Source organism: Parasteatoda tepidariorum, chromosome 1, assembly GCF_043381705.1.
Source record: "Parasteatoda tepidariorum isolate YZ-2023 chromosome 1, CAS_Ptep_4.0, whole genome shotgun sequence".
Classification (NCBI taxonomy): Eukaryota; Metazoa; Arthropoda; class Arachnida; order Araneae; family Theridiidae; genus Parasteatoda; species Parasteatoda tepidariorum.
In genome coordinates this window covers 60,778,525-60,805,299 of record NC_092204.1, presented here as the reverse complement: position 1 = coordinate 60,805,299, position 26,775 = coordinate 60,778,525, and the positions used below count along the sequence as shown (strand labels likewise).

At 26.9% G+C, this 26,775-nt stretch overlaps 1 protein-coding gene across 1 annotated transcript; it reads right to left on the bottom strand.

Annotated features, from left to right (window-relative positions):
- Nucleotides 1–4,919: 4,919 nt before the first annotated feature.
- Nucleotides 4,920–23,767, bottom strand: LOC107452647 (FERM domain containing expanded). Its single transcript, XM_071180999.1, is given in 12 exon segments — nucleotides 4,920–6,510; nucleotides 8,013–9,274; nucleotides 9,732–9,884; nucleotides 11,400–11,615; nucleotides 12,208–12,452; nucleotides 13,836–14,068; nucleotides 15,221–15,407; nucleotides 16,356–16,435; nucleotides 17,299–17,375; nucleotides 18,199–18,289; nucleotides 19,113–19,253; nucleotides 23,337–23,767. Coding segments are annotated over 12 exon segments (3,414 nt in total). The 5' UTR covers nucleotides 23,439–23,767; the 3' UTR covers nucleotides 4,920–5,883.
- Nucleotides 23,768–26,775: the final 3,008 nt, after the last annotated feature.

Sequence of the window (26,775 nt, the reverse complement as noted above, 5' to 3'; positions counted from 1 at the left end):
AAAGGTACCTAAAAATTGAATCAAGTTAGCATGTCTTATATACTAGTGAATTGATGTTTAATAATCGTAGTGGTAGTTACGCCACAATACTCACCCACCAGAATTTTATCAGAGATAGAATTCGATAACGGATACCACTAGTTGCTGTATTTGTGAAAGACCTGGAAAGCTGGATTAAGGTCACCGAGTTTTGAGCTTTTAGCCATGAGAGCTATATTAAATTCATGGTTGTGTGTGTGATTACTCCTGTGTTGCTATTAGCAGTCGAGAGTGCAGGATCCCGTTGTGTGTTAATGAGACTGCGAAGCAATGGCGCTAGGAGGACGATGACGCAGTCACAATTAACAAGTCAACTGTTCAATCTGGGCCATCCACCGAAGTAATCGTGATCATATCACGTCCGGGTCACCAATGATGGGAATGATGTTATCGACTTTGCCAACTTTTATCTATCAAAAGGTACCTCAAGATTGAATCAAGTTAACATGTCTTATATACTAGTGAATTGATGTTTAATAATCGTAGTGGTAGTTACGCCACAGTTGAAATAAATTCAATGTTATTCACGCTGAATTCAATGTTAACAATTCATATTTATCTGAAACCATTTCTAAATTCTTAAGCTCCAAACTTTATTTTTCTTGGTAAATTTCTGGTATTTATTTTTCCTGGTATTTTTCCTGGTAACTTTATTTTTCCTGGTAATTATAAAATGTGAAGAAAAAAATTTATACGGATCATAGTAATGAAGTAGGTGAAAATTAAGATAGTTATCGTGCGATTAAAACAATACTTTTAGGCAACGATCCATGTCCTTACATGCCTAACCAACATATACAACCTAAGCAGATATAAGCTGGATATTTTAAAATCTTTACAGAATTTCAACAAAATCACAATTGTTAAAAATTAACTTTCAACAAAACATATTTTAACTTAAGATAATGACAAATTTAACTTAAAATAAGAAAAAATGAAACAGTGTTTAACTGCTTCGTTTTTATGCTTATGCAAACCCGTGAGAAAAAAAATTATCGATTTTATAACCACGAACGAATAAGCTTTTTATATAATATATGAGTACAACAGATGAGCTTTTTATATAATATAGATGAGTCTTTTTATAATATGTCGTCAGTGTAATCGATTTTTGGTAACTATTACTAAAGTATTAAATTTATATTTTTCTAAGTATTATGCTCTACTGTTAACCTTCTTGACTTTTCCAGACACTTAGCATAGATCTTTAAAAAGCTATATGCATTTAATCTAACTAAACAAACAGAATATTTTAAAAAAGAAACCTTTGGAGCTGTGAGAAAGAAAAAAATAAAGTATAAAAGTACATGAAATTCTATTAAAATTCAATATCTTCAGTTTTTATAATATAATATTTGATCTTTAGAAATACCCGAAGTTTAATACCATAAAAAAAAATTCTTTCTTTATAATTTGCTTTTTCAAAAGAATTGAAATAATAAATTTTCGCTGCATTTCGAATTATCTCCGGTATTCAGTATTTTTTATAATATTTTTTCAAGCGATAAAAGCTTTTAGATGACGTTTAACCTTAGTCGTTTAGTTCAAAGAATCTTCAGAGGATTAGTAAGTTAAAATAATAATACGAGTTGATGTGTGAACTATGAAAGTGAGATAAAATATATTTCTAATATTTTGTAAAGCTATTTAATTATAACACTGCTGAAATAATAGGAGGAAAAAAGAGAATATAAAAAAATTTTCCAACTGTTTTTATGATTCTTAACAACACAAATATATGATTCAAAGAGATGTATAAAAAAATGAATCGTTAGTGCTTGTTCATGCTAAATAATAATTAAAAAATATTTGCAATTATAGAAAACAGGTTTTGAAAATATTCAAAGCACACTCCAATCGGTCAAAATTATATGTATATATATATATATAAATATATACTAGAAGGCTGCGCCCCCTGCTCACTACCGCTCGCCAACCCCCGATAATTGCTACGCAATTACATTTTCGTTCGCTTCGCGAACAAACTTAAAGTCGTTTTCCTGGTGATTAGCTGGCAATTTTTCTGCACCAACATCACATAGAGAAAATATGATAGGATTGCAAAACGTCAGAGGAACTTATTATCAACATTATAAACTTATATAAAGCAATTTCAATGCAAACAATATTATAAACTTATTTTAAGCGAGGAAGCAATATTATTTAACTCATTACTATAGGGCAGGGGCGGCGAACCTTTATGCACCAACGTGCCATTTTCTCAAAAAAATTGCTTAATGAGGTCATAGACGTGCCGTTAAATAATTTTGACTTCGTGATTATTGGGAAAATAATAATACAAAATAGTGTCAACTCAAAACTCTTTATTCAGTATGAAAAAAAAATTCATTTTGCAATGTCTCAGTTATACGCGTAGTTCAACTTAAAGTAACATCACTGTGACTTCTGTTATTGCAGATTCGATGGCAAATAACTTATATTAGGATGTAAGATGTTAGCTTAAGCAAGACTTAATTTTTTTTTTTTTTTTTTTTTTTTTGCTGGTCACTTATTATTAGCTTGTTTTTTACCGTTATTAATTGTTTTTTTTTGGCATTAATTGTTAATTCTTTTGCTGATAATTGTTTTTTTTTTTTGTGATTTTCAATTTAATTTTTGTTATGCTTCATAGTGAACTTCGTGATCGGTGTGTGCCCAAAATATAGTGTCACGTGCCATTGGTTCGCCCTCCCTGTCCTAGGTCCTAAAAGAGCTGTAGTGTCCTAAGTTTTGCAGAATCACTGCTCTGTGCCAAGAACACACCCATTATTTTAACAGTTGTTTGCTTCATAAATATTGAAATATGTATCAGGCCTATTAAATACTACAGATAAAATATTCCTGTGTTTTGAAAGATAAATAAAATTTGTCAGATGTAGTTATTTCATTATCTTGCTTACACTATTATTACATGAATTTAGACTTTTATTGTATTGCACAGTTCAGAACTTTATGTGAACTTTTTAATAAATATTTATATTTCAAGTCTTGACAAAAAAAATATTGGTTTTTGTTCAATTAACATTGAAATAAAATTATTGATCATTATGCCTCCTGTAGGTATTTAATATGTATTTTAATATAAAGGGTTAGTTATTGTTTTTTAAGTGAATATTGGANTTATTTCCTTTAAGCTTTCAGAACGTTGACGGCGAATTTAACAGAATTTAAAACAAGAGTATAAAATAACCTGTTAAATTATGCATATGTTGGGACCCATACCTTTTAAATATAGATTTCTGATTATCGTTATTCTGTCAGAAATATATAACCATAAAGATGTATTTGTTTGTCCTTTTTTTTGCGCCTAAATCCAATCGAAAATCAATGATAAATACATTAGATATTAAAATTTCTTTCCTTTCCTTTTTTTTTACCAGTTAAAATACGCATTTTTCTCACATCTAGATTAAAATGTTAAATTAATCTATGTGAATGACTTTCAAATATGTTTAATGCTTCACTTATAACCATGTCTTTTAAATTCGCAAATTTTTTTTGTTAAAACTTTTTTCAACTAATTTTAAGCAATTTTCTTAGATTTTGAAAGTTATATTTTTTATTATAGGGGTGGAAAATGAAACCTCAAGTCGCAATGGCGTGACATCACTGATTCGCTTCCAGTTGTTTATTGAAAGAAAAAAAAAGCAGGAATAAATTTTTTTTTATATACCTTTTCAGACATATAACTGAATTGTTACTCCCCCAACATTTAAAAATAACAATTCTAACATAATTTTGATATTGTTACTTAAAACGGCTTTGGGGAACAAATTAAAAATTACCTCAATTCTATATTAATGTTTTTATTTAGCAATTCTTTTTTATGAAGCATAGCATACTTTATATAGCAATTCCATTTAAGTAAACAACTATGGTCACTTACTAAAATAGAATTGTTATTTGAATTCTTTTCATTGATAATAGGGTAGTGTAAGTCAAAGGTTTCACTTTTTATTCATAAAACCTTCATAACTTCCAAACTCTTAAAAGTTACTAGTCCAATTAACTTCAATCTGATCTCATTCTATTTAGCATAAAAAAATTACATAGGAAACAATGCTTCAGTTGTATAGATAGCTACTAGATAGAAATGTAAAACGAGTAAATACATATTTAGTCTAAAACTGCACTTTTTAAACACAATAGCTTAAGAACTTTCTAAATTATCAGTCCTAACGATTTTTGTTTAGTCTCATTCAATTTAGCATAAAAAATATTAATTTAGCGTCATATCTTAAGATATTTAGCATAATAAACATAAGTGTCATAAGAGTCGTTAGATGTGTAAATGTGCATAAATCAAAACTGCACAGTTAGAGCTAAAACTTTAACTTATAAAACTATAAGCCATGCTCAGATTTGATCTCATTCAATTTAATTTGAAAAAAAAGATAAACAGAATAGATAATTGTACCTCATATGTCTAAATAGCAGTGTTTCATCTCCTTTGATTCCCCTTCCCCTCTAAACCCAAGATGATGCAACGTCTTATGCCAATAGTCTTATGTTTGTACTTGTGTGCCTTGTACTCAATTTATCACCGAAAAACTTTATATAATTGATTATCTATTGTGTTACCACGCACATAACCCCACTTGAACTCAAAGATAAATCATGTTCAATGAGTAATAAGCAATATAATAATAATTAATAATTATTATTATTAATCACTATTATTATTACATTGCTATTCTTTGCAATAATATTACTATTCGATAAATGTCAATGAGTAAAAAAAAATTGTTTAAGGGCATGGCAGCACGAGGTGGGCCTTAATATTCCCCACTATTAGAAGAAATATTAACATAGGGTTAATCCACAAATTATAAACACAGGTGCATGTTTAAAACATAGAAGTCAGTGAAACATAAGACTACTTAGAAAATAATATAAAAAATTTATTAGACAAATACTATAAACAAAGGATATTTAAATAAAATTACTATATACAATGACTGGATGTTAAAACTCACAATTCTAAAAGTAACCATTATTCAGAAAACGTTATTTTCAAAAGTATAAATGCTCATGAAAAATTATCATAATTATATTGCTAAGCATTTCATAAAATAAATTTTAAAAATATATGTTTCAGATTGTACAGCTCTACACAAGTCTACATAGACTAGATAAAATTAGAACAAGACCTCGAAAAATCTTAAAATTTATATTGGGCTCGTAATATTTATATTTATCTTAACACAAGCTTTTAGTTAAGACATTAAAATTTTTCCCACAAAATGCATACCAAAAAAAAACAATAAATAAATTTAACTCTTTTAAAATTGCCTATTAATCTTAATGTAAAAAGAGTGATTAGAAAAGGAAAGGTTTCACTTTTAATTCAAGCATACATAACTTTATTCCTTTTAAAAAATAAAGTGAAGATATGACTAACAAATTAAAAAATTTTATCAAGCGAATCTTGTTTATAATAAATGACTACTTCAGAAGTTCAAATGTCTGTGATTTAAATTTAGTTTCAAAATTACAGAATATTAAATTTACAAAAACTAATTATCAGAAAATTTCATTGCACTAAGATTCAAAGTAAAACCGACAGATTTATAATTTAAATGACATTAAATACAATCACGGATGCAAGTTTTATTATTTTTATAGAGAAAATAAAAATCAATATTAAATTTTGAAAAATCCAATGGCAGTTAAATTAAAATTCATGGAGCACTTTTTTTTAATTATTTTTATAAATATTATAATGAAATTACTTTCACACAGTGAAAATTTCTATAATAAAAAAATATACACATCTTTCAATATACATACATACAAATGATAATAAAATTGAGCAAAATATATCTTGTATTCAAGGATAAGGCATCAGGAGGATAACCCTTTTGGATATAATCTAGTATTTTGAATGCCACCCAGAGGTCCAGACAACAGTTTTGTTGGTATCATTTGATTCTTATCATACCTATAACTATCGGAAGAGTTACTCCTATCTCTGGTATACCTGTATTGCTTAACTGGTGTATTTACAAATGATGTTAATATTGTAGGTGGAAGGGATGATGGTAACGGAGATTCTATTGTGTTTTGAGGTGAGTAGGAAGTGATAGTGTTGTCCCAAGAAGCAGAACATGGTTTTGTCACTTGCGTCCACTGAGGTACATGGCTTGCATCAACATGCCAGCTCATAGGACGACCTGCATTTACTAAAAATGTATCCATGCCATCGCCATTTGGCAGGGAAGTAGTGCGGTTGAATCGCATAGGATCCTTTGTGCCTAAATGCCTTTGTCTTGAACAGGTAGGAACAGTTTTAGGGAGCATTAGTAAAGATCGGTCGTTACACAGGGCAGATATGAGAGGCAGATCCAAATCCCGGCTTCTTTGGCGCAGTTGATGAATGTCTAGCACGTCTGGCCGAGTAGGACTTTTTCGTAATTCTTTCCTTTTCTCAGTTAATTGAGAGATATTTGAATTCAATACAGAATTGTTATGCTGAAACATAAAGAATAAAAATAATTTACTAAATGATCAAACTACAGAATTTTTACAATTTATAGATGCTTTATAGCATTTTTAAGATTTAAAAAAAAAAAAAAAAAATTCTAAAAATTTGTCACAAAAAAAATTTATTTAATATACAGAATTATTTTTAAATTTAGCTCAAAAATACATGGTTAAAGAATCTTGGATATCATAGTAAAGGTGGCAGACTAAGTTTTTCAAAAAGAATTCTTATTCTAACACTAGTTAAATTTATTTTAAAATATTTTAATTTCGTGTGATTACTTATCATTAGCACTAACCTATCAATGATAAGTAATCATATACCCAGAATATGTAAATTTACACAAATGAAGTTTGGGAGATTTTCAGGCAGCTTCCAGGTCGAATAAAATAAAAATATTAGCTATAAAAAATGATTTATTGTGAAGAGAAAAAAAATGCTGCCTTACAAAAGTTTTCCAGTTAACTCAAGAATTGTTTAGAATAAATTTTTCTTTTCTTTGTTAAAGCAAAATAAAGTCAAAAGGGGACTTTTGCAACATGTATTATAGTTTGGTATAATTCGATGTCACAGAACTGAATTAACAGAAATTGAAATATTATTTCTTAATGCAGTAATATTAAAAAGAAAAATAGATATAAAAGCAGAATCGGAATATATTCTAAATAAAGATACAGTTAAATATATTCCAACTAACAGATTCAAACCAGCGTGATACTTCCTAACTATATTGATTAAATAAAAATTTAATTGACAAATAACATGTTTGAGTTGAAAAAAAATAGGCAACTCCATTTTTTTTTTAAAAAAAAGGCCAAAAGTTTGACCTTATCAGTTGTATAAGTTATTTAGAATAAAAAAGTTATATATTATCAAAGAACCAGTAAAAAATATGCATATTCTGCGTAACAGATTAATTAATATTATATCATCATTATCAATTTTTATAATTTAGTTTTGTTGAGACAAAAAATTCCAATTCTCATCATACAGAATCCATCAATTTTACTGATAATCAACTTTGTAACAGTTAATTTTTTATGGTTTAGTTTTATCTTTTATTTTCATAGTTTGTCTTAATCTGATCAAGCCTGGATTACATAACAATTCATTTAGTTTATTATCATTCAAATTGCCAAAACATAAGTTTTTCCAAGATGCAAGGAATATATTAAATAAAGTGCAATGGCTTTTGACTTCATCAATAACACTGAATCTTGATCGCAATAATTAGCTATTAAAATGGAAAATAGTCAGCATGATCGATTAGATTAATTTGACTTAATGTTAGTCACCCCCCTTTTTGATTTAGCCACACCACACTAACCCTGCAAAGATATAAATATTTTCTAAGAATTTATAATTAATAAGATTATATCAATAAATAAATAAAAACTACTGCTATACAAGGAACTTTTTGCAAGAACATGATTAATACAGTTTTTTAAGGATTTGTAGAAAAAATTCATATGCCAACAAACATACATACCATATTAGTATTAGAAGAAACTATAAATTCCAAATTTGGAAGTTGAGCAACAGATCCACCATTCACAATATCATTTCTGTAAGCTGGAGGAGGTGGGATGCATGGAAAATCTGCTTCTAAAATATCACTACAAACATCAGGCAAAGATAACTGCCTATTCCTGAAGTCGTAATCATATCGAACCGCTTCTCCATGTGGAGAAATTAAACCATTTTGATTCTGTTGAGCATAGTCTATCACATTAAGGTTCATTTCACTGCGACTGTTTAGATGCCTTTGAAGATATTGCGACTTAGAAACATCACAGTATCCCAGCTTCCTAGTTGGACTCCTTTCATTAACAGGTATGTATAGATTAGGCTCAGAGCCACATGCAATTATTTGCCTGTCATTGTAGAGGGTTAAAGGAAGTCTTTGGTCTCGGTTGAGAGAAGACACACCTATCCTGGTAACTGCTCTCGAGTGAGGGGTTTGAGCATTCACAGTATACCTGCGATGTTGAGCACTAGTTTGTAAATGTAAATGAGTTTGGTTCAATGTTTCAGATTTCATATCAGGCTGAACTGCACACAAGTTTAAAGATGGAGTTCTTTTGACATCAATCTTTTTCATACTAACGGGAGGTTCTAGAGATAAGGAAGCATAAGAAGGAGTTTTAGAAGGAGAATCTACCGCATGAGCGTTAAACGAAGGAGTTCGTTTAGTGACTGTTGTCTTTGCTTTCACTTTATAAGGAGACTTCATTAAATGTTTGTTTTGAACAGAATCAGAACACACATTGAACGATGGAGTTCGCCTAACATCAGTAGGTTTATCTGTGGTAGGAATAATGAGTAATGAGGTGGCATTTGTAAGACTTGGTTGAGCATTATTGGGGAAATTATACATCCCTGAGGTAGCTGGAAAAGATTTGACAATATTCGATCTCTGGGGAGTCACTGCATTATATACACTGGCTGTACGCACATGCTTATCCACAAAAGTGGATATACATAACTTCTGAGGGATATTTTCAGTAGAGTTTTTAACAGGAAGTTCTTCAAAAGAATCACATTTTACCCATCGATTACCATCATTTGAGCACTTAGATGTAAGACTGCCAACCTTCAGGGTTGAGCCACTAGTTAATGACAAGGAGCTACAATTACTGTCCGTATTTGATGTACAGCTACTCCTTGACATTAATGTAGAAGAAGGTGTAGTTATTGCTGTCCCAGTTTTGGAGGAAGGGCTCCACATCTGATTAGAATTAATATTATGCCCTGAAAAATAAAAATGCAGTTAGAATAGAAAATTGAATTCTATTCATTGCAAAATTCTTGGTTAACAGAACAATTACGAAAGGACGTTTCACACCAACAGCCTAAGCTCTTGTTTAAAATAAAAAGGTCCATTAAACCTTACTTAATTAGCAAATATTTGAGAGATTTGCTTTAAAACAAAGGTTAATAGACATCAATAATTAAAGTAATAAGTACCATATGTAACAATATAAATAAGGTACTAATGTGCCAGTTAATGAAATTTCATTGAGTATAAATTAGAACTATTGAATCCTAGGAAACACCTATTACAATGGTAAAAAAAAAACTAAAATTTTTGCACAGTTAGCTACAACTACTTTATCACAGTAATAATAGTGAATTATGTTATTAAATATTAAAAAAAATTTTAAAAAATACAAAATAAAAATTTTAAAAAATATAAAAAGAAATTCACCTGGTTCAGAATAAGGAGCTAGAGAATGATCTGTAAAACATGGTATACTCTGACTTTTGTACTTGAGATCACTTGAAAATTTACTTCCATTAAGTAAAGGCAGAACTTCCATAGAATGATGTTGAGTTGTGCTTAAGTCATCCAGTTTAACACCTGAAAAAGAAAGCAATTTTTATGAAATTATGTAAGGAATGTAACATGCTTATTAATGAAAACAAATTTATCCAAGAACATTTATGCTTGAATGCATATCTCCCTCCAAGCAAGTACTCGGGCAAATTTTTACAGAATTTCCTATCTACAGACTACTTTCTGTTTGAATAACATAGGAAAAACCAGTTTTTTGACACAGGAAAGCCTACAGCTTCAAGGTTGGAAAAAACTAGAACTAATGCTCAGAATTAAAAAAAATCTTTGCACATAAACTTTGATGTTTGTCATTTACATTTAAGAATTCATATTAAAATAAAATAATAAAAGCTAATAAATATCTATGTATAAACAAATTTAAAATAATAACTCTATGAAAAATGTACTTGGTGTCCCAAAACTGACTGACAATATGAAAAACCAATTAAAAAATTTTTAAGAAGTAAAATTGAGCCATTTGGAGAATGATTTTTTAGAAATAATGGCATTTATTCTTGCCAGGTTTCCAAATGATCTAATTAGCTTGCTAACAAATGGTATTACTGACTGGAAAAACTGTATAACCAGGTTTATGCTGTGTGTTATACAATTTTAACTCATATATTTGCACCCGGCTTATATATATTAGTGACTGTTGACTGAAAAAAACTATATAACTATGTTTGTTTGTTTTTTATGTTATACAATTTCAACTGATGTATTTCCACCTAGCACAGATTGTGCTAGATTATATCTGCAAATTGCAGATATTTCTTAATATCTACAACACAATCTAATCAGCACAATCTGTTATTCAACTTAAAAACTTATTTTTAAAGTGGGTGAGAATTAACTCTTATTTGTGATTGCCACAACTCTTGTATGTAAATAAACTTATTTCTATTTATTTCAGTTTTCATTTAATTGTATCATTAGTCCTTCTAGAACACCCGATAATAAAAACAATTTCTTTATTTTAAGATCAATTAAAATTTGAATGGATTCATTACATATTCAGGGGTGCCCAATTAAGAAATCCTGAAAATTTCCTGAGTAAAATCATTAATGACGCATTTCAAGAAATTAATGTCTTTATAAATTTAAATCGTTGATATTTTCACAAAGTGAAATTCTATATAAATTATATGCAGCATAATTTAAATTAATAATCATGTATTTAGCTTACTTTTATCTCTAATCACATTTATTATTCTACCAGAAAAAATATTTACAAATGAAAGAGATGGCAAGTATAAATTCCAGTTTTAATACTTTTAAATAAAATATAGAAGAATATTTATACATAAATGTGATCGATGATTTCTGTAAACTTCTGAACTTCGGATTTCCGGATCGTAGTTAGCGAAAAATCTGGAAATCCGGATTTTTTCCAGAGCAGAATCATCTCTGCATATTGGAAATAAATATAGTATATACACAAACAACTCCTCAGCTGAAATAAAATATAAGTACAAAAAAAAAAACGTCAAACAGATTTTTTTTTAAAAAAAAAGGAAGAAATAAATTTTGAGAACATACCATTCAAACCATTCTCGTTAGTCCAGGATACTCCTGTCATTTTCATGGCATTAGACTTCTGGCTGTTATCAACAGTCACATCAATTCCATTCAAATTGATAGTAGAATTTTCAATTTTAGATTTTGATCTACATCTGGGTATAGTATTCTGCTTTTTCTCTTGAGCTTGATCGTACTTGTCGGTGTATATATAAGCTTCTCTATATGGTTTTCCACCTATGAAACACAATAAAAAATTAAATATCATTCAAAAAAACTAACATTTAAATTTAAAAAAATTATAAATAATTTTAAAAAATACTAAGTACTTCATCATGGGAAATAGTAGAAATATTTAATGTATTAGCAAAAATGTCATTTAAATAATATTTCTGACATTTTTTAAAAATAACTTGCACTGAAGGAAAATTAGTCATTGCACATACATTGAGCTAAAAATAAAATATAATGCACATAAGTTTTTAATTGTAAGAATGTAATGCACATTAATTTAAATGTAAGAAAATATAATACTATCAGCGTTGCCACTCAAAACTGCAAAAAAATTTCACTGCGTTTTCTCTACATATTACGAGTAACAACCACAGTGTTCACATGTTCTTAAAATAATAAAACTCCTTTGTTCTAATCACTGGAAAAAACAAGGGGCAGTCACAATTAATAACTATAAGACACTGTAAGACAATCTGGCAGGTCAGCAAAGCTGAGTTATACTACATTTTCTTTACCAAAAACAAAACAACACACTATCAAATAAAAATAGTTTTTTCTAGTACATTTCATTGGAGATTACATGAATTGAAATTACCATCAAGTTCTAGCTTTTTCAAATCTGCAACTCTCCCTTGATTAGCCATATGGAAATGGTGGGTTGTTCTACAAATCCATAACAAATGTTTCGCTAATTCTTCACTTTGTACAAAATAAGTAAATCTGCGATAGTCAGGGCTACCCTCAGAAAGAATTTCAAATTTCTTTTTCTGTAAAAACAGTAATAAAAACAAAAATTAATCACACAAATAAAATACACATGAAAAGAAGCATTTTAAAATAGTAGTTATCAAGCGAAATATACATAACTGAAAATTCAATGCAACAACTAGTGGGTCAAAACTTTTATCTTTCACTTATGCAAACTAATTGCTTATGTTTACAATACACATACCGATAAACTGGATGGCTCATCTGTTAACTAAAATGTTATGAGCTTAATTTCACTTAAAAAAGTTCTACTTTTAGACAAGTTAGCTGTCATTTGCAGCTATAAAAATTTACTATTTTACTTAAAGGATTTACTTTAAATTAACTACTATTTAAAGAATGTTTGTACAATCCTTTAATTGCAAATTTTTCTTTTAATATATGTGATTGGGAATTTTTCTTTTAAGTTAGCAATATTTGATTAATCATGTTTATTGCAAATTGATCTCAATAATGGACTGTAATTTCTTTTGATAACTTTCTCTACAGTTACTTTATTTTCATGATACTTTTCATTTATACCTCACTAAAATGACACTTTCTTTGTTTAAACATTTCTTAATTTCAGCTTTTAAAAACTGGTCAATAATTTAATTTTTATAAAAAAAAAATTAAAAAATATTTCCTATAGGAAATAACAAGTTTCTCTACTTCTGAAAACAACTTGGTTACTTTAATTAGAACTTCCCACAACATATTAATGTCAGATTCTTTAAGAATGATATTTTATAAATATTATCTTGTTCAAAAAATGCAATTATGTTTAATTTACCACAAAGGAACTTTCTTAAACCTAGGCTAATAAAATATTTCAAAGGAAACATACAAAATTAAACAAAACTTGACCAAAAATAGAGGTAATCTAATGGCTTCATTCCATTTAATTATTTAGATTCAAACTATATTTATAACAGATAGATAAGCAAGACAGGTTTGTAAATGGACAATTGCAGTCAATTTTTTTTATGTTCTTAATGAATTCAGAATGATGGAAAAGTCCTGAAAAACATCTTTTTACCTCCCAAAAAATGCTACTTTTTTAATTAAGAGCAATTAAAAATCGTGTATTTTCGTTTTCAGTTTAAAAAGGAAGTCACGTGACTTTTAAGAAAGTGACGCCATTCGAGCCTGACTCGCGTTTGTTTACACTTTTTCTTCTTGGTGATTTAACGCTTGTTTACGTGCCTAGTTGAACGTCGTTTGTTTTTTTAAAAATATATTTTAAGATCGAAGTGTATTGCTGTTTGATGTCTTCATCAAGTAAATATAAGTACTGTATAGTGCCTATGTGTACTAACACAACTTCCACAGCTCCTGAAAAGATATTTTTTGATGTGCCAAGAAAAGCTGAGATAAGGAAAAGATGGTGCCATCTAATGAAGCGTGATGAGAATAAAAATCCTGAATTTTCTGAAAAATGCCCTNCAACAATATTAATTTCAATTTTAATAAAATCTAATCACCTCATAGATATGAATTCCACTGTCACTGATACCAAGAAAAACCTGGCAAATAACTTTTCCCTTTTTTCTTCTCATTTTATAGAAATGCAAGTTATGAGGTGCAGTTACATCAGAGGCTTCTTTTATATAACCAACTTGGGCTTCCCCTCGACTCAATCCAGCATTATCTTTATGTAGAGCAGGAATATTCTTGATTATAAACTCTTCCCCTATCTTCTTTATAATCTGTAATAAAGAGATTACATCTTAGAAGTAAGTTCTAACTAAAAATGTAAGAACACCGGAAAAATAAAAACTGAATGTAAAACTATTGAAATATAAAGAAACACATATTTCAATACAATTTTAAAAAATCTATTAAACTGTAGTAACTACCAGTTAATGTAACAGGAATAACTTGATAAATAACTAATTGTTTTCGATTGAACAACACAATGCATTTGACCTCTTACTTACGATTCTATTTGTTTTTTAAGATTTTAGGGGAATAATTTAAAGATTAAAAAAGTTGAAAAAAATTTGAATCTATAAAAAAATATACATTAAATTCATATTACTCTAATGTAATAATTATTTTTTTAAGTATGTATATTATAAAAGTTTTTTCTCAATTAAAAAAAACAACATTAATTGCGTGTAATTCTGAATTCAAAGCCATCTTAATTAGTAAGTACAATTGTTTTTTAAAATTGTATAAGTTTCAGGTCTTATTAAAACCGTAGTCAAGTGAAAATAATAAAATTAACAAGTCTTTTCTGTAAACGCCCAAATTTTAAATAAAAACATAACATAAAAACATAATTGAATATATTTATTCATACAATTAACTTAAAAGAATTCTGAAAAACATTAAACTTTCATATAATATCAATCGTAAACATATTGAAAATACTAATAAGAACAAAATTATAAGCTAATAATTTAAACATTCAAGTGAAATAGTAAAAATATAATTTGTATTATACAAGAATAAGATTAAGCACACAATTAAAGATATGAAATCTAAATTGACATATATTTAGAATAGCATATTTATGCACACTTGTGTTAGTTATATACAAGACCAAATATTTTAGAGAGGACACCTTTAAAAAATTTTAATAAATCAAAATATTTATAAATAAATAAAAGAAAAAAAATTTTGCCAATTTAATAATCAATTTGTAAATCTAAAATATATTTCTAGAACTATATGTTAACTTTTTTTTTTCCTTTTTTGCATATTCAACTCATTTGTGTATTATAAAAAACAATCTTTCTAAATACACTAACAGTACACAAAAATCTCACTAGTTATAAATAATAGTGCATTATTTGTAACTACTATTTCTTATTTATAACCACAACAATAATAACTTATTAATAGTTAAGTCTTACCCATGGTGGAAAATAATTTCCAATTTCAAAATAACGATTTTTGTGCTTTTCTTCACTAAAATTCCCAAGATCAGCTTGAAGAGCTAAAGCAGCCAACACAAAGGACTTTTCTTCACTAAGAGGTTGTGAGTAGTTTTTCACATTCTCTCTTAATTGCAAGTAATAATGGTGACGGACAACTTTCTCACTATGGAAAAGGAAAAAATTGTTATCAATACAATATTAAACAAAGGAAAAAATTTTTATTAATACATAAAGATATTAAACAAGTAAGGGGATCAACTCTTTGAGATCAGAAATAAAATTTAAAATATTGAATAACAACCAATTGATTGAAATCTATGGTCGGAAGTAGTGAGCTAAATTATTGAAATTACTGTAGTCACTACTTTTTTCCTAGATTGTAGTGTAGTGAGTTATTTTCATTAAATTTCTTCAAACTGTTCTGCACTATTTAGAAATGTAAAGTAATTAAATAATAAAAATAACATTATTTGTTTCACTAAGTTTAACTAAGGAAAGCTAAAATATTTCTTTCCAAAATAACAAAAAATATTTGAAATTTTTTGAAAATTTAGAATATTAGCTAACTTTTTATAATTATGAAAAAATTTATTTAAAAAAAATCAGTATGATCTTTTATGAAATTTTTTTTAAATAAAACATCTTTTCAACAAAAAGAAGAAAAAAAACACATATTTTCGACAAATTCAATGAATTTAATTTCAAATACAAAAAAAAACTATTCAAATTAGGAAGAACAAAATTTAGCAAATAGAAATTATAAAATTAACTAAATATAACATTTATTTTCTAAGTAATAAAAATTATTTTAACAATCTGAAGTGAGTTTCACTTCCACGTATTACTTTTCAAAAATTTAAGTGTGAAAAATACACGTCATTTAAAATTTAGAATTTTTAGCTAAAACTACAATACATCAAAAAAGATTTATTACTCACTTCTTTAACTTTTAATCACACTATTTTTTTTTAAAAGCTCTTTTTAGCATTACAACAAATAAAAATACAATTTAGAAAATTTAGTAAATTCAATAAAAAGATTTATGCTTTGATTCATCTTACACTGAAATGCATAATCATTAAAACAACATTCAACAAAGATGAATATTTACTTGATTAATAGATGGCAATCTACGTAATACTTTATTCTCATATGCAATATTAAGAGTGGATGTCCATCTCCTCCAATGCCCTGAAATAAATTTTCAATAATTAACATTTCTACGCTCAAATGTATGTGCATATATAGAAAGGTTTTTATAACTATTCACCATACTACAGTTTTAATAATATACTTAATATAATACTTTAGAAAAATAGGTTTCTGCTAATTCAAGAGAAAGAAATAGAAGTAACACTTTTTCTAAAAGATATATAAAATATTGATGCAATTTTTAAACAGTATATAATTGCAGTTAAATTCTAGTTTAAATAATAGCGTTAATTTCCAAGCTATTAAATATGTCATTTTTAAGGAAAGGATTTAAATTAGGATTTCTTTATTAAGGATTTTAGGTATAAGAGAATCCAGGAATTTCTTAAGAAATTAAAATAACTGAAGTTCAGAATCTTAAATAAATTGCACTAAAAAGTAATTTTATATTATATAATGAATTTTAAACATCATAATCAAATTTTATTTATACTACTAACTTGTCGCAACCACAAACAATGAAATAACAAATTTAAAAAATTTATAACTCTTGGAATCCCAATTTTACCGCAGAATCTTGGGGTAATACAAAAACACCATTTGGAAACCACTGCTCTAAGATATAATGAGAAGATAAAAAATCTAAGTTTTACTTATAAAACTATTACGAAGGAGCAATATTATTATATTAACGTAATACTGAAATATCTTTAAAACTATATAAAATCATATATTAGCTATATCATTAGCTAAATATATTTTTATTTTTAAAAATTGATCATAATTAAGACAGATACAATCCAGTCATATTATAATGATTAACATAATGTAGAAAATAAGTAATTTTTTAAAAAAAGGTAAACACATTTTATTATAATTTAGATTATATTTAGTGTACTCACATTGCTATGAGTTTTCCAGCTTCTTACTGCATATTTTGACACTTTTAAATTCAAGTCAATAAATATGTATTCACCATCTAAAAATAAATAAATTATTGCTGTTGTATAATAATTTGAAAAAAATTATTGTGAAAGAATTTATTGGTATCTAATTGTATAGACTGTCGAATATATTTAAACATAAATAAGAAACTGATGAAAAATTTAATTCAATAAAAATTCAATATTTATAAACAAAAACAAAATAATTGTTGTGTAAGACAAGAAAAAAATTAGTCTTTAATAGCTAAAAATTAGTTCTTCAAATAATTAATATGAAGAACATAAATTAAATGATTCAGCATAGAACAAATTCACCATAAAACAATTCAGCATAATAAATTCAAATAAAATAATAATATACATTTAATAAATAAACTTTAAAACTTAACTCTTGAACAAAATATATCTTAATTAAATTACCAATTTCACTAATGCTTTTTACTGACAATTTGTTTATACTGACAATTATAGATTAGATATGTCATTAATGGGGGAAGGGCAGACTTGACAAGCAGTAATGCAAGGTGCAACCTAACAGGAGGTTTACAGCAAAATTATTTCATTTTAAATTCAAGGATATGAAAATGTAAGGACTTTCACATTTAGAATGCATTTAACATTTGCATGCATGCTTTACATGCATTTAGAATGCATGTAACGTTGATGTTATGTGCCTACACCAGATATTTGGCAGTTTTTTATTAGTGCCACTTTTGTCAAATATTGCAACTCTATTAAATTCGAAGTTCTAATTTTTTAAATAGTGAATAAGGTTGTAAATGAATAAGTTAACAAGAAAAATAAGATATTTTTTCGAATCATTGAACATATAATAGAAATTACTAAAAATTTTTAAACCTTGGTAAAATGCCAATCCAAACAACTCAGCATCAATAAGGCCCAGGTGCTTGCTTGCTTCATCAAAAACTTCTTGCCCTTTTCCTTTAGCCTGTAGCAAAAAGATATAAACATATGTTATCCAAAACTCTTTCATAACAGAAACATCAAACAAAATGAAAAAAAGTTAAATTACCGTATATTTCGGCGCATAACGAGCACCCGTAGATTCCAATGTTATTTTTTGTATTAAAAGTGCGCGTTATACGCCGGAATATACGGTATTGAATTTGAAAATGCAAAAATTGAATTCAATATCTTTCATATTATAAGATATTATGCAACTTTTTCTATTAATTTCATTTCCATTTTCTTTGCAATGTAGAATAATATTGGCTAATTTTAGAGTAATTAGTATTTGCCTTTATCATTTTTTTTTTTAAATTCTTTATCATTTAAATGCAGTTCAAGTTACATCAGCAATTAAATATTTTTTTCTTATATTGAGAAAAGATAAAAGCTTATTAATAAATTTTTTCACCTTATTGGTTAAAGTGGTAAGCTGTCTGAAGTTTAAAAACACTTTATAGAAATAATTCGTACACTATTATATTCTTACTTACATCAAATAATATTTATTAATCAATCATAAAACAATATTAATTCTAAAAAGTTGAATATATTTTAAAACTTTTTTAAAGTTTTATTGATTAAAAAGAGAAGTTTTTACCAAAATAAAAATTTGATTATTTGTTACATTTTTGAATAGGCTAAAATGAAATACTACAGTAAAACAATTTATACTCTTTAGGATCCTTGGTATTTCTGTTTGATGGCTGTTAAACATGACAGTTTACCTTTATTGACTTATAAAATACATATTTAATGAAAACATTAAGTATTTAATAAAAACTTCATATAAACATAATACTTACATCCACAACATAAAAAAGAAGCTCTTTGGTCAGAAACTGGACGGCAACGTACTTCTTCCCTGGAGGCAAAGGGGCCTTACAGGTAGTCAAAGCCCTATGAAAAGACTGGCGCATTGTACTAAGGCATTTTTCACCTTTCCACTAGAATTAGAAAAAATATATAACTAAAAATAATACAATGCGTTAAAATAATATACCGTATATATAATACAAATATGCTATGTATAAAATTAGCTGACAATCTTTTCATCTTTGAACTATATCATTAGAAAAATTTATTTTGTTTAGCAAAATTAAAAAGATTATCCAAAATTTCAGAATTACATAATTTTTTTCCCGACGTCATTCTGAGATATAGGCAGACATTATTCCTCAAATTTTCAAAAATAAATAGGTAAAGTATTTTTTTAAAAAAAATTGAGGCATAAATTAATTTTTATTAATTTAAATTAATACCAAAATTTTTTATTTTCTTCATAAAATATATACTTTATACCTACTGAATACATAAAAGATTTTTCGAAATCAATTTATTGGTAACTGTAAACATAGTAAGAAAATAAATCCTACTGCACAGATATGTTTGTTTCCATTCGAAACAAAAATAAATTGACTTAACAAAATTACTTATACCATGAATAAAATATTTAGCTTCAAACAATTTGTTAATGTGTGGATAATAATAAGTAATCTTTTTGATAAAACATATATTTTACAAAAAATGTGAAGTTTGCATGATTTAAATCAAATTATTTTATTAAAAAAAATCATTAATTTAAATTAACTCTTTTTTTCATGAAAAAATCATTCAAAAGTTTTAAAAAAAATAGGATAATTCATTAAGGTATTCCTATTGCTCTAATTTTTTATAGTTAAGACTTTATTAAAAATTAGACCTTTGTCCAGAAAAAATAACGCAAGTGTATTGTGTGATTATTATTATTTTATTCTCAAAATATATTTTAAAAAATTAAACGTGGAATAAAGAAATTTGAAACTTATAAATTCTTATTAGCTATAAGTAAAATAATGCATTATTTAATAAACATGATTCAACTATACCAATATAATTTTTGGTTTACACGAAGAAAAAAATATTTTTAAAAATTATTAAACATCTATTCATATTTACAAATAATGAAGAAAAAAGCATGTGCTACCAACAGCAATTCAAACAGTATTTTTTTTTTTTTTTTCCAGACGGATATTTCCATATCATGATCTCTTCCATGACGCCAAATTATTTTTAAACATGAATTTTTTTAAAGAAAAGCATGTAAAGGTTTGCCCGGGGGTGGATACAAGTTATACCCTTCGAGTTGGTCCCTTTTTGTAATTTTTTTTTAGTTTCTCACGGGCTGCAGACCGGAAGTTGCCAAGAGAAAAAAGCTCCAGGTCATATTGTTAAATATTCAGAATTTAATTAAACCAGAGGGTAAAAAATACTTGTGCTATTTAGAGAATGAATGAGATAACGTAAGTAGAAGCTAGGTAAAAAATTGGTTTTGAATACCAAAAACTTTCACATTCAAATCCAAATTTAGTAGTTTAATTACAATGAACAAATAATAGCAAAAGAAAGATAAAAATTTATTCTTTTTAAATACATTTAGAAAAAAATAGAAACGAATTTACAAATACAAAATTAAACACAGCAAAGACCTAATAAATAAAATTGAAGGTAATAAAATTATATGGTTATATTTTCCTGAAGCAATAAAGTTTGGCATATAAAAGTAGATCATATGCAGCCTTAATATAACTACAATTGCATAGGTATTGAAAATATTACTATGCACATCTTGTTCTGTAATAGATTAAATAAAAGAGTAATCTAAAATAGTATTTTTACTATACATTATCAGATATAGATTTAACACATATTAGTTATGTTTTATAATTCATATGCTAGTAAATTTATGTTCTGGAAGACAAAGAAAAAACTGAAACTAGATTACTTTATGTGTTTTTGTACTGCAGATTTTATTTTAACTATATTCAGGCAAGTCAATTTCATTGTCTTTGCAACACTTTTGCTTTATGAATTGATTTTTTTTTAAAAATTCCTTCATTTTTGCAGTTTTTATAATATTACTGCATTTTAACAGAGCATTTCATGGCAGGTTTTATTCTTTTACCATCACTTTTTTTCTGTATGGTAAGACAGATAACCGGCAACAAAAAAGCTGTGATTTTCAATGTTAAAGTTATATTATAAGAAATAAGAACTTTTTTTTTCAGTTTCTCTTTTCTTTTTTTTTATTAACTTTTATCTTTAACAGCATTTTTATTATGATACAGCATTTTTTAAAGCTTTTAGTAGAGATATTCTAATGAACGTTATTCTTTTATCGTAACGCTTCTCTAAGAATATGACAAATATGTAAACATTTGGTCGAGATTTTTAGTGTTTAATTTCTTTGAAAAATTAAGAATTATTCTTTAATTTCTTTGAAAAATTAAGAATGATTTTTCTTATTCTCCTATCTAGGTTTTCTTTTTTTTTTTAAAAAAAACTTTGGTTTTCAGTAATGTTTTTATTAAAACACTGCAATTAAAAGAGCTTCTTTTAGACTTAATTCTTTTCTCTTCACTTTTTTTGAAAAGTACATAACAATAGGAAAACTGAGATGTTCAACCTTAAAATTTTATTTTGAGAATTGAGATCAGTTTTTATTTTTTCTGTTTTGCTTTTGTATATTATCTTTATTCTTGTGGGCATTTTTATGATATTGCGGATTTTTCAAAAGCATTTGGGATCAACTTTTTTTTTGTTTTAATGTTTTATGTATACTTTTTTTCAAAAATATAATTTTTTGCATTAGTTTTGTCTTAAGAATTAAGATAATTTTGTTTTAATGTTTTATGTATACTTTTTTTCAAAAATATAATTTTTTGCATAAGTTTTGTCTTAAGAATTAAGATAATTTTTTTTTTGCTATTTATATTTTTCTTTTTGTTCACCTAAATTTAAAACTTCAGTTTTTCTATAGCTGCTGGTTTTTTATTTATCTTAAATATTCCTAATAGATAACTATTATATTTTTCCATTTCATCCCCATTACCTTTCGATAATAAACTATCAAAGAACTCAGCCAAACAAAACTTTATCAATATTATTTCAACAATACCCATGTAACAATTCTAATTTAACTAATTTAAAACATAACTATTTTAAACATAACAAATTTAATTGTAAAAATATAAAACACCCATAGCAAGAATTATTCACTAGTAATAAGTTTGGTTTTTCAAAACACTAAGAAAGGTAATCAATGAAAATCTGATGTTTTACAGTATCTTCCTCCTTCTACAGTCAAAACCATATGCATTTTAAAATTTTTATATATAGTTCTATCAAAATACATCACTAAAACAAGTGTCCTGTTTAACTTCATTAAAGAACATCTGACAACATAAAACTACTCAATACATTCACAGAATATGCCTTTCAAACTTTCAACACTCTTGGCAATTTATCAATAACATCCCCAATGAACTTAAAACTTTTTATCAAAAACACTTTACTAAAAACTTATGAAAGTTAGTAAATAGGAACAAATAGGTAAAGTAAATAGGAAATGAGAATAAAATTTCCAGAACAGGAAAATTAACAGCTTATAACTTTTTTAACACAGGAATTCTCAACACAGGAATCTGAATCAACTACAATTTGCATTATTTTCTATTTTGTTTTAAGAGCTATATCCCAAAAAGCCAGTATAACACTATTTAATTTTTTTTAAAGGGAGCTAAAAATAAAATCAAAATATTTATACAATCACGTTTTCTCACTTCAACAATAAAAACACAAAAACCAGAATCAACTACTAACGTGCACTTGCAGATTTCTCGAAATTATTTCATCAAAAACATTTTCCCAACAAACCAGTTATTTCCTAAAGTTTAAAAGAAAAATGTCTGGTTAAAAAAATTTTAAATCAATTTATTTTCAAAAAAAAATTTCGCACCTTAACTCAGAATACAGAAATTAAAATCGACTACATACACCTGCAGTTCTATTTCATCGAAAACACATATCTAAGACGAGTAAAGTATAAGCGGTGAGATGTGGCACACTAATAAGCGGTACACACACACAGTTTAGAGAAAAGGAGAATGAAATAACCACTTTGGAAAGCGATCATTAACATACCAAAGCGTATAGCAATAATAATAAATGAAAAGTACTCGCGTTAATTGGGGTCATTCTATCCAACTTACCTGTTCGTCAGCTTCAGCGGTCGTCGCTCTACGTCCAAATATCATAGCGTATGAATTACAAAACCGCGTGATGGTATTACGATTGAGAGGTATATTCGGCATCACTAGCAATCACACACCTTTCACGAGGAATTCACAGTAAATCATTATCTGTGTTGTTATCCTACGATAAGCTGAGTTTTGGTTTCATTCTTTGTCGCAATTAAAAGAGAACTCTGTTTTTGTAATCCTAAAATGATGCGAGTATAAGTCAACAGGTAGAAGTCACAAAACACAGGCTGGTAGTAAAGGAATTTAATTAACTAAGGATAAAAACAACTACGGACACATATGATCCGACGTAAAAACAAATATACGTTTACGTTAGCTGAAAAATGCAGAAGATAGAGAAGAGAAAGAAAACTATCGCGGTTTAGGTTTGTACGATGCGCAAAGTTGATGAGCAGATGCAAGAGAACTATTTGTCGCCAAATATATGTCTGTCGCCAAGCAATCCTTGAAATTGATAATCGTAATACATACTTTCTTTGGAAGAATTTCAAAAACAATAAAAATTTGTTATTAAAAAAATACAACTGCTAGCTTTTTTATATGAATTTATAGTTTTAAAATAGGATTTTTTTTTTAAAAATTGGATTTTTTTTTTGTTATCCTCATTTTTTTTCAAAATTATGATTCTTTTTTTAAACTTTAAATTTTCCATCACGAGCACAAAATATCTTTTGTGTAAGTAAATATATTACGTAATTTAATTCAAAAACGCATCTCTAGAAAATAATAAGTATAATAACACTCCTAAAAATTTCACACCGAAAAATTTAATAATTACTTTTTTTTTTTTAAATCAGCAGTAAACCTAAAAGTAATATAACGCGAAAAGTATTCTATACCTAATTATGGAGGATATTTTTTAAAAAAGTTCAGAATTTCAAACCTATTTAATGTATACGTATTAATATTTTGGTAAAGCAAAAACAACGTTAATTTCGCATATAGTACATAAACTTTAAGAGAATTTTAACGTTGTTTTTCTCAATTATAACCATATGACAAAGAATTTCATTCATTTTTTTATGTTTAAATTAGTCAATTATCAATAACAACAACGTCATTAATGACGACATAACAACAACGTTATATTTAAATTACAGCTTCCTTAAGAACAATGGGGAGAACTATAATTTACTGGCAAAAGTTCTTTTTTAATGCAATTCAGTGTGGAAAAACATTTGTTAATAGTTAAATTTTCTATTTTTCCAGTATAGATTTGAAAACAGTTTAGGCAATCCTCAGAGTTATAAATGTAAACAACAGAGATTATCTAATAAGTATGAAAATTATATTAACAGTTTTTTAAGCATATATATATATATATACATATATATACACCATTGACTTCAAAATTGTTATTAAAGGTACTTGATTTTTCACAAACGATATTAATTTAAGTCAGTGTCATTTTCTTGGTGCGGAAATGCCACTTCTGTTAGGGTCTTGAAAAAACGTATTGGTGAATAAAATGATCCCAACTAATATAATTATGTGCAAAAACAAATTTACTAATTATGAATCATAAAGTTATTTTAAATAAATAAACAATTATGCTTTTTGTTTAAGCTTGCATTTAATTTTATATCATAAAAATTAGATATCTTTATTTAAAAGATGAGAAGAAGTTTGTTTGTTAGATATGCTTGTTTTTTTTTTGTTTTTTTTTTTCAAAAATAACTTTTTTTCTAATTTAACTTTCAACTCTAGAATTAAGTCATTAATAGCATGGTGTTTAGTGCACTTTAACTGCAACATGAGGTTGTATCGTCAAAAAGAGCTCTCTAAATATGAGCCTGACACAAATATTTTTAACACATTTTACTACTTTTATCTACTTATTTTTTTGCTAAATTTTTGTTTCGATACTTTTTAGTGTTTCCTTATTTGACTTTTTCGGCGCTTGGGCAGATGTTCGCCCGGGAAAGGTTTTAATGATCTCTCCTAAAGGTTTTTTTCAACACAAAGTCTATCGGTCCGTCACCTCTGACAGTGAGGCGTTCTTTCTTTTGTCACATAAATGTCAAAATTTAAAAATAAAATGTAAATTAAATAATTGTTTAGAATATGAGATTACAAATAAACAGAAAATTATTCAATAATTCATCACCAAACTTTTTTAAAATAGATGCATTTCTTCAGAATTTTCTTTTTAATAAATAACACTGAAATTTTATTCTTAATTAATAAAAGGCTGAAAATTACTAATTAGCTACCAATAACGCGCTTATTGTTAAAATTAAATACAAAGAAGAAAACAAAAGATATTTTACAAAATAATTTTAAGTCGAATTCCATAAGTAATAAAGCTTTTCATTATAGTTAAAAAAAAACTTATTATTTTAAGTCTAATGTCCTTTACTATGTATTTCTCACCCTCACTATTATTTCGTAATTTTAATTGTACTATTACATAGTTATTCTTTTATTAAGTAACGTACTAAAAAGTAAAAGAAAAATTATATAGACTCATTTACATCAAATTATTTCATTCCAAAGCTCTTTATTCCGAAAGTTCATAAAAATTTTATTTTGCATCGAATGTTTATTATTCTCTGATATTTTTTAGTTGTTTAAATTGTTCTAACAATTTTATTATTATTTCAGTTAATAACATATTTAAGGTAAAAAGAAAAGTATGAATACTCATTTTATTTTCAATTATTTAATTCCAAAAACTCACCCCAGATAATTTCAAAATTTTTTATTTCCGTTTCCAAANTGCATCGAATGTTTATTATTCTCTGATATTTTTTAGTTGTTTAAATTGCTCTAACAATTTTATTATTATTCCATTTAATAACATATTTAAGGTAAAAAGAAAAGTAGGAATACCCATTTTATTTTCAATTATTTAATTCCAAAAACTCACCCCAGATAATTTCAAAATTTTTTATTTCGTGTCCAATGTTTATTCATTCTTACAATTATTCTGCCATTAAAAAATATTATATAATAGAGAGATAGAATAATGAAATACGCCGCTTGATTGTGTGATTATATGAGTTAGCCAAGAATAGCGATAAATGTTCCATCTTTTCACACCGCGTAGGCGAAATGCCATTTCTTGGACAGATAAAGTGAGGGCGGGGATTTCCACCGACAGCTGGAATGTGAAACTCGCCAAGAATGTAACCAATCATCGCCTGACTTTGCCGAGGAAAGCCCGCCAATTTTTACTTTACTCTTGATATCAACTCAATTTTTTTTACTTAGAAAAATGTAAAATCGGACTGCTAAATTTGCAAGCGTGGCCTGGGGAAGCACACTCCAAAAGAAGAATTACTCATCTACAAAAGAACCACAGGAAACATTTCTCCATTACAATAGCCCGCATCCCTGAATTACAATACATTTGATTGAATAGTGAAAACACGTGATGCATTGGAAA